Source organism: Vipera berus, assembly GCF_964194415.1.
Source record: "Vipera berus genome assembly, chromosome: 13".
Lineage (NCBI taxonomy): Eukaryota > Metazoa > Chordata > Lepidosauria > Squamata > Viperidae > Vipera > Vipera berus.
Window position 1 is genome coordinate 932114 of NC_138216.1, and position 14352 is coordinate 946465.

Genomic DNA, 14352 nt, shown 5'->3' on the forward strand with positions numbered 1-14352 from the left:
CCAGGAAAGTATCACATGTAGCCTGGGGAGGTGGACCTGATTTATCAGTTCTGAAAGGTAAGCAAAAACTGAAAATTCCACTTTTACAAACAGAGGAACCGCATTCTTTGCTTTCACAGGCCCTGATGTCCTTGTTTGTCCTCTCCTCCAAAGATGGCTGGGTGAACATCATGTATGATGGATTGGACGCCGTGGGGATTGACCAGCAGGTAGACACTAAATATCCTAAGAACATTCATGGGGAGTTGCTTAAAGACTCATTCCCACATGCATGTGCAGCTCAGTGATTGGCAATCAATGATAGGGTCAACATGCTGGCTAAGGTGCTAGTCATTTATTCACAAGGGGGAGGGCATAACCATTTGGTGATGCAGGCCACCCCCACGGATGATGAAGAAGAAGATGACAGTACAACAGAATTGGAAGGGACCTTGCAGGTCTTCAAGTCCAACCCCTGCTCAAGCAGGAGACCCTGCAGCACTCAGGTGATGATGATCCATCACAGTGCAATTAGGGGTGATGTCATTCAAGCACTGCCAGAGAGAGTTAATCGATGGTGTCCTTTGTGGCTGTCCCTGAAGGCACCTCCTGAACAGGAGACGCTACCCAGGTGGGCTTCACCTTCAGTGGGGGTGATCCTCCAGTTCCCAGAATTACCATGATGTCTTCTCCCACTCACTCCCCCCCCCACCGACCCAGAGATGCTTATCCAGCCATTCCATGAAACAAGTTAAAGACAATCCCAGAGTCTTCAAGTCTTTCACTTTCGAAAAACAAATTTGTCTGAAATGACTTAACATCCTGCAGTGGAACTAAATTTAAAAGCAAAACAAAGGTAATCAAGAATTATCAGATCCAAACTTTTCTTTGGAAAGTTCCCTTCCTCTCAGTATGAAGCCTTCTCTTTGAGTTGTTATTTTTTAATCTTAGACTCCCTGTTGTTACCCTGTCGGGGTGCAGAACATGCCACTAAAATCAGAAATAACTCAAACAGGCACTATTCCAAAACCAGAATGCCGTTATTTAAGGCAGCTGGGCTAGCTAGTTGATCATGCCATGGGGGCATCCACGGGAGAGGGAGCAAGCTGCTCAGGATGCCAACTTCTTTAGGGAGCTCCAGGCTCAACCTTTAGAGGTCAAAGGGTTGCCTCTCCCTGGACCTTGGCGGCCACTCATCTTGAGGGTGGGCTCCATCTCCATTGTGCTCATACGCCATTGTTCCTTGTCTCCCCACCCCCCATCTCTCCCCTCTTCCTGCTGCCTTTTGGCCGCCTCGCCAGCCCAGCCGGAACCATAACCTCTGGATGCTTCTCTACTTCATTTCCTTCCTCCTCATCGTCAGCTTCTTTGTGCTCAACATGTTCGTCGGGGTGGTGGTGGAGAACTTCCACAAGTGTCGGCAGCACCAGGAAGCCGAGGAGGCCCGGCGACGTGAGGAGAAACGGCTGCGGCGTCTGGAGAAAAAGCGCAGGAGTAAGGCGATATACATGTCTGGTCGGTAGACAGCGGTACAATCACAATCTTTCTGAGACTTGCCTGCTCCCAACGCCCATCTCGACCTTCCTCCTTATTACCTGGTTTCCTTCGGGTTGGTGATGGGACCCCAAAAGAGCTTTTTCCTTTCCATCTTTGGAGATGCTTTAAGAGCCAGAGGGCAACTCATCCTTTCTTCTTTGATGCACGAGGCTCAGCTCCATCATGTTCCTCTTTTAACATCCCTGCTCAGCATGGAGAGGAAGAATGAGCATGGTTCTTCTGAGAGGTCCTTGGTGCTCTCTGAGTGTGCTTGCAGACGTTTCATTACCCAAACTAGGTAACATCATCAGTGTTAATCAGTGCTATGAGGTTACCTAGTTTGGATAGTGAAACATCTGCAAGAAACAACCAAGCTCAGAGCACAAAGGACCCTTCAGTCTTCCTCCTCCTCCTCCTCCTCCTTTCAACAAATCCCACTCTCTTCTAGCACTGATGATGTGACCTAGTTGGGTCATGAAACGTCTGCAAGAAAACCACCAAGCTCAGAGGGCACCAAGGACCCCTCATTTCAACTCTGAGCTACCAATATTCTCCTGTACTAGTTTCTTCAGAACCACACAGATTTGAGCTCTGAAGTGTCTGGGCTCCACTTCTTGGCCCTGAGAGTTTGATCCCAAGGGAGGCTGCAATATTTGAGGTGCGCCCCCCCCCCCGCTTTCTGCTGCCTTTCACAATGGAGGAGTGGAGGAGAATAGGGGCACCACTGATAGGCTAAAGCTTGTGAGTGAAATAGAACCCAGCCACCATTCCAGGGTGGCAAATAGTTCTTGGAAGAAGAACAAAGTGTAAACATCAATATACATCTGGAAAGAATTATAGGTGGGGGACCATGGAGAAAGTTTTGCCCGAACGTCTGGAATTCAGAATATTAAGGTGGAAGGTTTGTACAGACATCCTCACTTAGTGGACTTTACAGACTAGACAGACCAACGTCTGATGTGAAATAAGTCCTGAAGCAGGAAGGATATCCGAGTCCTCCATGCTTCATAGGACCCAGTTTTGTCAAATCAAAGCCCTAATTTTGGTACTTGTAAACCCACTGAGCAGAAGATTCCCTTCTCCCTCTCCACAACCAGCTTTAAGGGGCTCCTAGGAAATCTTGTTTTCCCAGGGCACCCGAGAAAGACTCACCGCATAGGAACCATACCTTTGGGGGTCTCTAAGGAGCAAGCATCCCTCTTTCTGAGGCCTGCTCTGCTGGAACCCCCAAATCACCAACAGGTGAAGATAAAGTTTGATCCCCTGGTTTTGCTTTGTGTCTGAAGATGATTTCAGCTACTCCCGTTTCCCCCTCCTGCAGCTTAAAGCATCACCAAAGGGTTTCATGGAAAAAGTGGCTGCAAATTTCTTGGAGGATTTTGGCACGTGGGCCCTGCATGCCACACGAGAGATGCACATGGAAAACCACCAGAAGGATAGGAATGAGGAGGCCTCCCCTTTTCAAGGGCAGGAAACGAGTTCCCCTCAATGGAGTCCATTAAAAGAGATGCACGTTCAGCCTGCAAAAGGTTTTCTTAGTCAGAATGTGGCCTCCAGTCAGGTTTCTGCAGAGTCGAGGCAGAAACCTAATCATATTTTGAATATTTTTTTCTTCCCATTTCAACAGTGCACTGAACAGAAAAATAGAGGTTTTGTGCTACCTGCCCAAGGGGCCTAAGAATTGATACACCACAGAGAGGAAAGTCAAGAAGGGAAGAGATATTAGGGTTGGATGGCAGGAGCGTTTAATGGAAAAAAGAAGCAACAGTAGGAAAAATATGTTGGTTGAAAGAAGACCAGAAGATGGTTAGCTTGAGGAGAAGCAGCTCAGACATTCTGGAGAAATTGGCTGAAGCCAGAGAAATTAAGGTTGTGGGGGAAGCTCTTGAGATGGGAAGGCTCTGTAGCTCAACAGAAAACCCTCTTGGCATGCAAGAAGCTTTGGGACTTATCTCCTGAAGTTCCAAGAAGGACTGGGAAAGAACGTTAAACTGGAAACCAGGACACTTGTAGCAACGTAGACTCTATTAACTGAGATAGGCCCACCTAGAAGAAGGCAGGTTCTTGGATTCTGTTTTCATTGCATTTATGTTTTTTAAAAAAGGGTGGACTCAGAAAGATCTGATGTGTGGCTGACACTTTGTAGCTTCTGTGTGGCTTGGTAGGGTGTGTCTGTGAGTGACCAGAGGTTGAGACAAGGGTGCTCCTTGCCAGCGATGGCAACAGGCCAAGGGGCTGGTTAGAGGGCCAGGCTGGAGTGTTAGAGCAGGGCTCTCCAAACTTGGCGCAACTTTAAGACTTGTGGACTTCAACTCCCAGAATTCCTCAGCCAGCTATGTTGAAGTTCACAAGTCTTAAGAGTTGTCAAGTTTGGAGAGCCCTCTGTTAGAGCATAAGGAATTCCAGGGAGGGTGGGAATGCAACCCTTCAGGATGGCCTTGCAGGGCAGGGATTGGACCAAGTGACATAATTACAGATTTGGGGGTGGGCAGGACTGGAGACTGATGGATCCAAAGCCCTCCAGTGGCCTCTGGGATTGGGTGGGAGCTGGAGCCTCCATTTTCTGGCCAAAGTCCACACATGTCATTGGCTTTTGAAAGCCAAGCAGATAGGAAAATAGACTGGACCATGGAAGAAGGTCAGAGAAGATCCGTTTCTCCCTCCTAACGAGGGATGGCGCCCAGAACATGTGACATAATTTGAGGATATGTTGCACATGATATGTGTCCATATTTTCCACCACTCAATGGTGATGAGTAGAAGACCCAGACATTTCTAATCACAGGGACACATTCTGTGCCCAAAGAGATGGATCTGCTTCCCGGATGAAACCTTGACCCCAGTTTCTGCCATGAACCCCATGAGCTTTTGACCCAGCCTTAAGCTTCATAAAACAAAGCAAAGGGGAAGAGAAAAGTATTTAGAATAATACATAGTTTCAGTTTGTTCCCTATTTGTCTGTGCAACAGTTTAAGCATTGGCGTCAATGGGACTGTGCGTTGGTTCTACAACCCCGTAATCAAGAGGGGAGTTATGTTCGCCAAATAGCGTATGTCACCCCCGGCACCTTCTGTATTCCCCTTCTGCAGTGCATGAGTTGGCATCTCTTCTAATGGACATTGCATGCATGATGGAACGTGTGTGATGTGGATGTCATGCTTCTTCCTATGTCGTCAGTGTACTTACAATGTAACATGTTCCCAAGCTGGAACTGCATGTTCCTTCTCCTCACATGCTGGAGATGTCTCCAGAGCTCCTGCTTGCCTCTGAACTATTTGGGAGATCAACCAAGATCCCTGGTGCTCTTTTTCTTCAGCTTGTGTGTCATGTCTATGTGTTTTACCTCTGTGCCAGAAGGAGATCACCACTTTGCTATGCATCTCTATTGAAGCAACGTTCACCTGAAGCTGCAACCTATCAAATATCCTGGGATATAATTCCCCTAATCCTCATCTAGCACTATTCTAGTTCTAGAGATCTGCAGGGCATCACCTCAGGAAGGTTGGTCTTCAGACACTTTTCTGGAGGACCCTGAAAAGCAGATCAGTGATTGGCCAATGTGGTCATCAGAACTGTTCCTCTAAGGACATCATCTCAGCACCTGCAAGATAAGAGTGAGCCCCAACAGACCCCTAACACTCAGCAAGAATCACACTCCAGGATTTCAAAGATATGAAGGGAATGGGTAGCTTTGACCTAGATGAGTTAAAAACTAATGAGAGAGATCAAAATCTCGGTGACAGCAAAGTGTCAGAAGAGAAAGAAGCAAGGATGGGACAAAAACAAGCAGGATAGTTGCACCTAAAGGGCAAAATGAGACGGGTGGAGCATTAGATGCAGCACCACGGAGAGCTCCACATTAGCCTCTCTTTCCCACAAGGTGAGGGGCCAGATAGAGTTTCCAAGGCCAAAGAGAGATGCTCATAGGGACTGATGGACCCAGGATTAGATATTCTGGATTACCTGAGACAATGCTCAGGCAGGTGGTTATTGCCACCTAGAAGCCTGGAGTCTCCTCTGGTGCACTTGCTCCGAGGCCTCGGCAGTGACCAAGAGATATGGCACCAGAACTTGATATCCAAGCTTCCAACTGAGTTTCACATACATTGCAGTTCTGATCTGGTTAGTGGCCCTGACTGAGTTCAGAGTCCTTCATACTATGCAGGAGCTCCAGGAGACAAGTCCAGGGCTTCCCAAACCTAGAAAGTCTTCACTGTGAGCCAGTGAGCTACTCAGATCGCATCCGAAAAACCAACCCAGTATGTTGTCTATGGAGATTCTCAGTCATCCAGGTCATGGTTGTTCCAAAGATGCTTTTTCAAAAGGCAACTGAACTTTATTTTTCCCTGAAGACTTTTCACTTCTCATCCAAGAAGCTTCTTCAGTTCTGACTGAACGGTGGAGGATGGAAGGATTTATATTCCTTGCAGTCAACTGGTCATTAGTCAGAACTGAAGAAGCTTCTTGGATGAGAAGTGAAATGTCTTCAAGGAAAAACAAAGTCCAGTTGCCTTTCGAAAAAGCACCTTTGGGAAACCTCTTGGTTGGTTCTCCTTTCACTCTTTGGCCTTCTTTCCATCTTCACACGTTGCTCAAGCAGAGCTCTCACAGCAGTGCTGCTGCTTCTTCAGACCCTCACCCACTTCCTTCAGACACCCCCTTGCTAGGATTAGCCCTGCTCGTTGCATGCTGCCCACCATGTGGCTTCAGGAGCTGATTTCTGGGACTTTTGCCAATTATCCTGAAAGCTCAAAGGCAGCCAGGCAGGAAAGAGAAAACCGTTTTTGCGAGGCTTTCAAACTACTTGCCTAAGAGACCCTGCTGGAACACACACACACACACACACAATTTAAATGTCCTTTTTAGCCACTGATGGAAGGGAGGGATTAATAGCTGAAGGGTTACCAGTCAATTGGGTTCCTTTTGATGTGATTAGTTCCGCTTGCAGATTCCGATGGGCTGGTGTCTTGCATCAGCAAAACATTTGGCGATGTAACATCGGCTGGGAAGCATTAAAAGGGTCGAGGGCAGGAAACAGAGGGTTGCAATGACTAGGTGGGCCCCTGGAGGAATTAGGAGGCTAACTCCAGCTCACTCGGCCTTTTTCTTTTTTCCTTCTAACAACCAGCTGCCTGCATCTCCCATAATCAAATGGGGACGATCATACTAACTTGGGCTGAGAATAACAGGCAGGATTCCGGATTTTTGTGGGGATATCTAAAAGGTTTGGAGAATGTCCTAAACACCACAATGTTAAGACCAATAAATCATCTAGACCAGGGGTACTAAAGCTTGGCAACTTCAAGACTTGTGGACTTGAACTCCCAGAATTCCCCCAACCAGCTGGGGAATTCTGGGAATTGAAGTCCACAAGTCTTACAGTTGCCACATTTGGACACCTCTTACCTTAATGAACCTTCCAGTATTAGATTTCTACTTTTCCATTCTTATGCCAGGTTTCCTCAGTCTGGTGCCTTGAAATGTATTAGATTCATCCCCCATAATCCTCGTTGGCTAGGGATTATGGGCACTGAACCCCAATGTCCCTGAAGAGCACCAGCTTGGGGAAAGCTGTGTGGTCCTCACATTTGAAGGAGAGTGGAGTTGATCCATTGCTGGCTTGTTATGATCTATCATTTCTCTGCCCCATCTCTCATTTTAAAGAAGCCCGTGAGCATTTGCTTTCTTCAGATACCCCAATAATCCCACCCAAATAGTAGCTTTGGGGAAGGCAAAAGGATCCCAGCAAACCTTCAGCTCACCTCCAAGAATTCTGCAGCGCAGTGGAGTTCATCTTCGTGTCTCGGTGGACGGAGGAGGAGCGTCACAGCCTTTGGGTGGCCTCCACTACAAAACCCACAATCCAGAGAGCCATGGACTGCATGCCCATTGGTCAACTCTCATGGTTTTGCGTGCCAGCATGGCTTGCATTCGGAAAAACTGAGGGGGCTGCCAGAAGCTGATTTGTCCTTGTTTGGTTTTTTCCTGCAGAAGCTCAACGATGGCCGTACTATGCCGATTATTCACCTGCTCGAAAATACATCCATTCGCTCTGCACCAGCCATTACCTGGACCTTTTCATCACCTTTATTATTGGAGTCAACGTCATCACGATGTCTATGGAACACTTCGACCAACCCAAGGTACAGCCTCTCTTGAGTCTCCGTAGCCTCGGTGAGGCCCAGGACTGGCACCCAAGAGGGCAGTTCAGGGGCAGGCTAGGAGGGACCGTTCAGTCCTGGGGGCTGTCAGCCAAGGGCTGAAGGCCAGGAGCTCCTTATAGCTTCTTCGGTAGACAGGAAGGAAAGTCCTGGATGGATCCTGCTGATTATTTGTCCGGAGGTCCCATGCCATACTTACCTCTGCTAACTGCTACTGGAGAGCCCACACCTCAATTCCTTTTGCACGGTCATCAGAGGACCCTAACAAGCAACCTCCTCCTGTGTTTCCTTGCAGTCTCTAGAAGAAGCCCTGAAATATTGCAACTACTTGTTCACCTTCGTCTTTGTGGTCGAAGCCATCTTGAAACTGGTGGCCTTTGGCTTCCGGAGGTTCTTCAAAGACAGGTGGGAGATTTTCTTCTGGGCTCATTTTGGTTATTTGGGGAAGGGGTGGTGGTGGTGTCACAACATTGCAGGCTGCTGAATTAGCTCAGGAGCCTTACTCCTGCTCCTACTCCTTGTAGGTGGAACCAGCTGGATCTGGCCATCGTCCTGCTGTCCATCATGGGGATTACTCTGGAGGAGATTGAAATGAACGCCGCACTCCCCATCAACCCCACCATTATCCGCATCATGAGGGTGCTCAGGATTGCTAGAGGTGAGGGGCTTCTCCGAGAGAGGGTCTTTCTGAGCAGGCCTCGGGGTCTGGCACCATTTCCTTTGCCCTGCTATATTCAGGTGGTCCTCAATTGACAAGCATTTGTTTAGCCACCATTCAAAGTTACAACAGTACTGAAAAGGTGACTTACAACCGGCCCTCACATTATGCCCATGGCAGCATCCCCATGGTCACGGGATCACATCTGGGGTGCTTGGCAACCAGCATGTATTTATAGCCATCGTAGCATCCCCGGATCGTGCTACAATGATCTTCCCAGCCAACTTCTCTCAAGCAAAGCCAAGAGGAAGCCATTTTGCACCAGGCACCCCAAATCTGTTGCCAATGTCCATTTTCATTGTCCAAATTCATGGAGACCTAACTCTAACCTTAGGTGGGATTGCCCCTCAGTGGGATTTTCCCATGTATTTTACCAGGAAAGCAAGATCAGGCAGGCTTGAAAAGCCAGCGCCCTCCTAAGCATACCGATGCGCTAAGAATCCATTGGCGATGCCCATTTTGCTCTCCGAGTTCACGGAGATTTCCTTTGCTTTCCAGTGCTGAAGCTGCTGAAAATGGCCACGGGGATGAGGGCCTTGCTGGACACGGTGGTTCAAGCCCTTCCCCAGGTAAGCCTGGAACTGTGCAGATGTTAATTTTCCTTCCTCTTTTAAGCATCAGATATCTTCCTCCTCCACCACCACCTCCTCCTCCTGATGTATTTTCAACTCCCATGCCTCCAGCTTTCCAAAAATGTTCATTTTTGTCTTTCCCCAAGAGGAAAGAAAAATTACATGCCCAGGGGGACATTTTCAAACATCATTTCCCAATTGCATTGAGGACAATATTTCCAGCAGCTCAAAATGTTGTCCTCCTCTTGCTTTTTCTGGTTTTTTTAAACTCAGCACTGGAGATAACGAGTCGATGACTTTGAGTCTGCAAGTCCTAAAGCTTTTTCCAAAGCTTTTTCGCACTCACATCCATGAAAGTCAGGCCAGGCTCGGCCCTCGGTTCTGCCTCTGGGATGTCACAGAACAGGTGTCCTCGTGGCACGAAATACCAGATCGCCTTTGCACTCTGTCCATGCCTCTGGAGCAGAGGAGAAAGTCTTCCTAAGGCTCTGATCCTCCACGGTGGGAATACAAGGCAAAACCCACGGCCAGAGAGACACTTTCCAGGAGATGCTTTCAGACACACATTAGCTGGTCTCAGCCAGGCAAGGTGTCTCTCTTACACACACAACTGCTGTGGAGGGGCAGGAAGAGGGTCTGACTTTTGCATCCCCAAAAAGTGTTCTGGGGAAAGGGGACTCGGCACAAGCCTGCAACAAAAGCTCAAGCAGTCAAATTGGGGGTGACATGGGAAGGATCATCTGGGGACAAAAACTAACCCCTCCCTCCCTCCGGAATACATTTGCAGGCTGCCCACGTGCTGGAGCGATGGTGGAACGTATGTGGGACAGGGATGAGAAAAAATGCTGGCAGATTCTCTCCTCCCCCTCCAAAAAAATAAAAATAAAAATTCAATGCTTCCATCAATTGAAACGCTGCCCTCTCTGATCCCACCACCACCACTGCTCACCCCACTCGTCACCCCTCTTTCTTTTTTGGGATAAGGCCTCTCTGCACAAGGCCTGCCCTATAGCCCTGGGCTGAGGGACAGCAGCTGAGGCTTTCCAGGGAAATGAGATTTTCCCAAGGGTTAACCGCTCAGGCACTAGCCTGGGAAAATCAGTGTTTCTATAGCCCTGTAAATTCAGCTGCAAAGCTGCTGTGTAAATTGACTGCAAGCAATTTTCAGGTCTGCTTAAAATCCCAACTGGGGAGCAGCATCTACCCCTTTTCCCGCCTGCTACACCCCAGGAGGCCTGGAGGAACGTTGTCCATAGGGTCGCGATGGGTCGGACATGACTTCGCAGCTAACAACAACAACACCCCAGGAACTGGGGGTGCGGGGGGGGGAAGGCTGCATGAGTTTCTCTCCCCTAAACTTTTGCTGAAAGGCAGTTGGAGAGGTGGCAGATCTGGTGGACTCTGGGCAGGCAGTTCTTCAAGGGCTCCTGAGTCCTTGAAATGCACTGAGGATTTTCCACCAGGTGGGCTCACCCATCCCTAACCTGAAGCTTGGAGAAGAGACTTGGCCCCTCTTTTGATATTCCCCAAAAGCAAAGGGATATCTTCTCCAGGCTGGACCTCACTGTAATTTGGCTGCCTTAGCAGAAGGAAACCGCTGTTTCCTGAAGCGCCTTGGTGCCCTTATTAAGCCTTGTCATTGTCAAGTTGTCATCCCCTCAAATGGCTGAACCGCCACTTCTGCTTCCAGGCACTTGTCTGCAGAGCCCCAAGGAAGAGCCAATAATTATTTATGATGGGATAACATCCACTTGCATGTGGCTTTGGAATATCAAGCAACAAGGGGAAGGAGAACCAACAAAGGAGAATATTTGTAGCTCAGGGTTGACATGAGGGGTCCTTGGTGCTCTCTGAGCTTGGTAGTTTTTCTGCCCCAAAGACTATCTGCCCCCAACTTCTCCAGGGGTCTCTTTGCCAGAGTAAGCTCTGGGAATTCCCTCTGAGGCTGCAACCCAGCTGGAGAAGCCCATCAGAACACATCAATGCCAATGTTCAACCCTCAGAAAACAGCCAAGGGGCAAAGTTTCTTCTCTGTAGATCCAGTCTGGTTTCCCCAATCATGGTTGTCCAAGGATGTTCTTCACACTCAGGTTCTGTTGAAGGTGGTCCAAATAGACAGAGAGCACCCTTCGAATGTTACAGATCTTTGCAAGCTTTGGGAAGACATCCAAGCTGCTTAGTCACCATATAAATGTAGCTTGAGCTCCTGCCTTTCGCTTAGTGAAGATCTGGCTTCTTCTCCAAAAGATTCAGGAGGATGTAGGATGCAAGGACACCTTCACCCTCCCAGTTGTGTTTGTATGAGTCATTGCCCATCATCCCTAGCTGCCCAGGGGACACCAGGCTGGGGAAAGCTCCATTGATTCTTGCTAAGGCAAGAAATCCCATCTAAGCAAGATAAAAATCCTTCTACAATAACAGCTTACTTCTGACTTTTTGACAATCTCTTTTTCTAGGTGGGGAACCTCGGCCTGCTATTTATGCTTCTTTTTTTCATCTACGCTGCTCTTGGGGTAGAATTATTTGGGAAGTTAGGTGAGTCATCTTCTCCTTTTTCTGTTGCTCGATGACCCTGTTAATATGCCAGGAGGACTTTCCAGAGAACATTCTATCTCAGCTGAAAGGGAAGAACATAGCCAGACGTTCCTATGGCTTGCATAAGATGAGAGAACCCCAGCCTTGCCACTGTTCCCACCAGTGACCAGGCAACCTGGCAAGGGGGATGCCAGAATCTGGGGGGTAGTTCCAGAGAAGCAGGGGAAGGTCAGCCTGAGTTCCAGGGGAGTAAAGGAAGAGGAGAGGAGAAGGTATTACTCAGAAAAGAGAATGTTTGGGGTCAGATGAAGGAACACTTAGGTAGCTCCAAACCATCATTGTAGTTAAGAGTGGACTCATCCTTGCTCTTTCGTAGACTGCAGCGAGGAAAATCCTTGTGAAGGCCTAAGTCGGCATGCTACCTTCAACAACTTTGGGATGGCCTTCCTCACCCTCTTTAGGGTATCAACAGGGGACAACTGGAATGGGATCATGAAGGTAAGGCCTCCACATCACTTTCTTGCCCATGGCTGTACTTTGAGTTTGAGTTTAGACGTCAGTCTGAGATATAATTTGGGTTGATGATGGCATTCATCTACAGCAATCCCCAAGGAGGTACAGAAAGCCACCCTGCTCCACCAGTTTCATGAATTATTCGCCTAGAATAAAAGCCAATCAAAACCAAAATACAGAATATGTATCCCAAATAGATGCATAAAAATATGTTTCATTGGAAGAAGGAAAAGTTGTCCTCTGTCTCTCATCAACATTTTTTTGGTGAGATTGATGGGCAAGTCAATTCTCAGGAAAAGTAAGGCTTTACACAAGGTAGAATTAATCTGTGGAAGTCTCTGTTTAGTGAGGACCACCAGTTGCATCCCTTGAAAAGGGAATCAGAAAATCCACAGAGGAGAAGAAGTCTTTCATTGGCCTTTCACTATGATGGCCATAAGTGCATAGAGATGCCATTGAGGTTGCTATGAGTTTGGGGAAAGCTTCTGCATCCATTTTACCCATATTAGCTCCCAAAGACTGCTAGTTGGCCATCACAGGACATATGGACCTTTAGTTCTATTATTGCCCAGTGAAACTCCATGTTTGCTCACCTCTAAATGCTGAATCTTTGGGAGAAACCTTAGGAGGACATTCTTCCCAGTTGACCCATCCACCTGAAATAACTTTGCTTTCATGTCCCTCTTCCAGGACACTCTCCGGGAATGCCACAAGGATGACAAGCACTGCCTCAGCTACCTGCCTCTCATCTCCCCTCTTTACTTCGTCACCTTCGTCCTCATCGCCCAGTTCGTCCTGGTCAATGTGGTGGTGGCCGTCCTGATGAAGCACTTAGAGGAAAGCAACAAGGAGGCGAAGGAAGATGCTGAGATGGATGCCGAAATTGAGCTGGAGATGTCCAGAGGGCTCAGCACACCAGAAAGGACCATGGATGGGAGACAGACCCCTTCCAAGGGGGGTTCGCCTCTGCTGGTGAAGCATAAAGCCATGGTAAAAAGCGAGAGGAGCAGACTGAAGAAGCTTCCCTCCCCAGGCATGGCAAGGAAGGGGGTCTAGCCTCTTTGGGGTCATGTCTATGTGCTCTCCCCTCCATCCCCTCACCCAGAAGCCGTCCGTGGTTTTAAACAAGTCAAGTGAAAGAAGCTCTCTGCAATTCCACTCATCCTCATCCAGAAAGGCAGTTTGCTGACATATCTCGAAGTTGCCAAGAATGACCAGCTCCCAATTTCCTCCCAAATTCTCAACCTTCTTTCCTGCTGACTTGCAGGGAGCTTCTACTGCTGCTGCTGCCGGCATTCGGGAGCCCCAGAATCTTCTGACTCTTCGCAAGATCTCAGTGGCGAGGATGCATTCACTGCCCAACGACAGCTACATGTTCCGCCCTGTGATGCCCGCAAAGCCCCCTTTCCCACTCTACGAAGGGGAGCTAGAAGCCTTCTCCTACAAGTCACCTCGAGGTAAGGCATCAGGATCTGGGCCTGCCGAGTTCTGCCAACAGTTGTTGTTGTGTCTAAACAACTTCCAAGGTAAAAAGTCCAGAGCTGTAGCATGGCTTGCTTTTGAGGATAAAAGTGCAGATGCCTTACGGAGACGCGAAGAACTGCTTTATATTTTCCCCCAAAATGCAAACGTTCTCTCTGAAATGGGGTCCTCCTCCAGTCTGGAAGTGGTGAAAGACCCCAAAGGGTCACTGGAGGAAACAGAGGCTTCCATCAGACATTCGTTCAGCTTTGAATGAAAGAAAGAGAAGAGATTCTGAGGAATAATCTCCTTCCTTGTTCTTCCAGGGTCCGTCACGTCCATCCGTTCTCAGCCGGTGGTCACTTCTTCATCTCTGAGGATCCCACAGTTGGCCTTCCGCCCCACAACGCCCCCTCCTAGCCACAACGTGGGAGCTCCGTGGAAGCTTCTACCCCCTCACCCTGCCTCTCGCACCCCCAGTTTCAACAGACTGCTGTGCAGACAGGTCAGCTTCCCGGACGCGGGTGGTCTCTAGCGGGGTGTGGGGAGGGCAGGGAGGAGGCAGAAAGAGGCTTGGTAGCTGATGGACAGGGACAGGAAATGTCTTCAGGGCCAGGAAGGGCAGAGAAAACCGCTTGCCTTCAGAAGTTGTGGGTGCTCCGTCACTGGAGGTTTTCCAGAAGAGACTGGATGGCCACTCGGCTGGAGTGGTCTGGGGTCTCCTGTTTGAGCAGGGGGTTGGACTAGAAGACCTCCAAGGTCCCTTTGAGCTCTGTTCTGATTGAGACCAAAAGGAATCAAGGGCTGTAGAGCAGAGACATTGCAGGAGGAAGCCCAGAGTTCAAGACAGAGATTAAATGAGATGCAGATGCTTCTG

The 14352-nt window shown here is 48.6% G+C and overlaps 1 protein-coding gene across 1 annotated transcript in view; it reads left to right on the forward strand.

Moving 5' to 3' along the window:
- The window catches only part of CACNA1H (calcium voltage-gated channel subunit alpha1 H), a gene marked incomplete at its 3' end in the record, with an annotated part of 126926 nt that overhangs the window by 110932 nt on the left and 1642 nt on the right, over positions 1-14352 (forward strand). The window contains 11 exon segments of the mRNA XM_081338452.1: positions 120-209; positions 1281-1473; positions 7507-7658; positions 7972-8081; positions 8201-8334; positions 8893-8963; positions 11423-11501; positions 11878-11999; positions 12705-13004; positions 13282-13471; positions 13802-13980. Coding sequence (XP_081194578.1) covers positions 120-209; positions 1281-1473; positions 7507-7658; positions 7972-8081; positions 8201-8334; positions 8893-8963; positions 11423-11501; positions 11878-11999; positions 12705-13004; positions 13282-13471; positions 13802-13980 — 1620 coding nt within the window.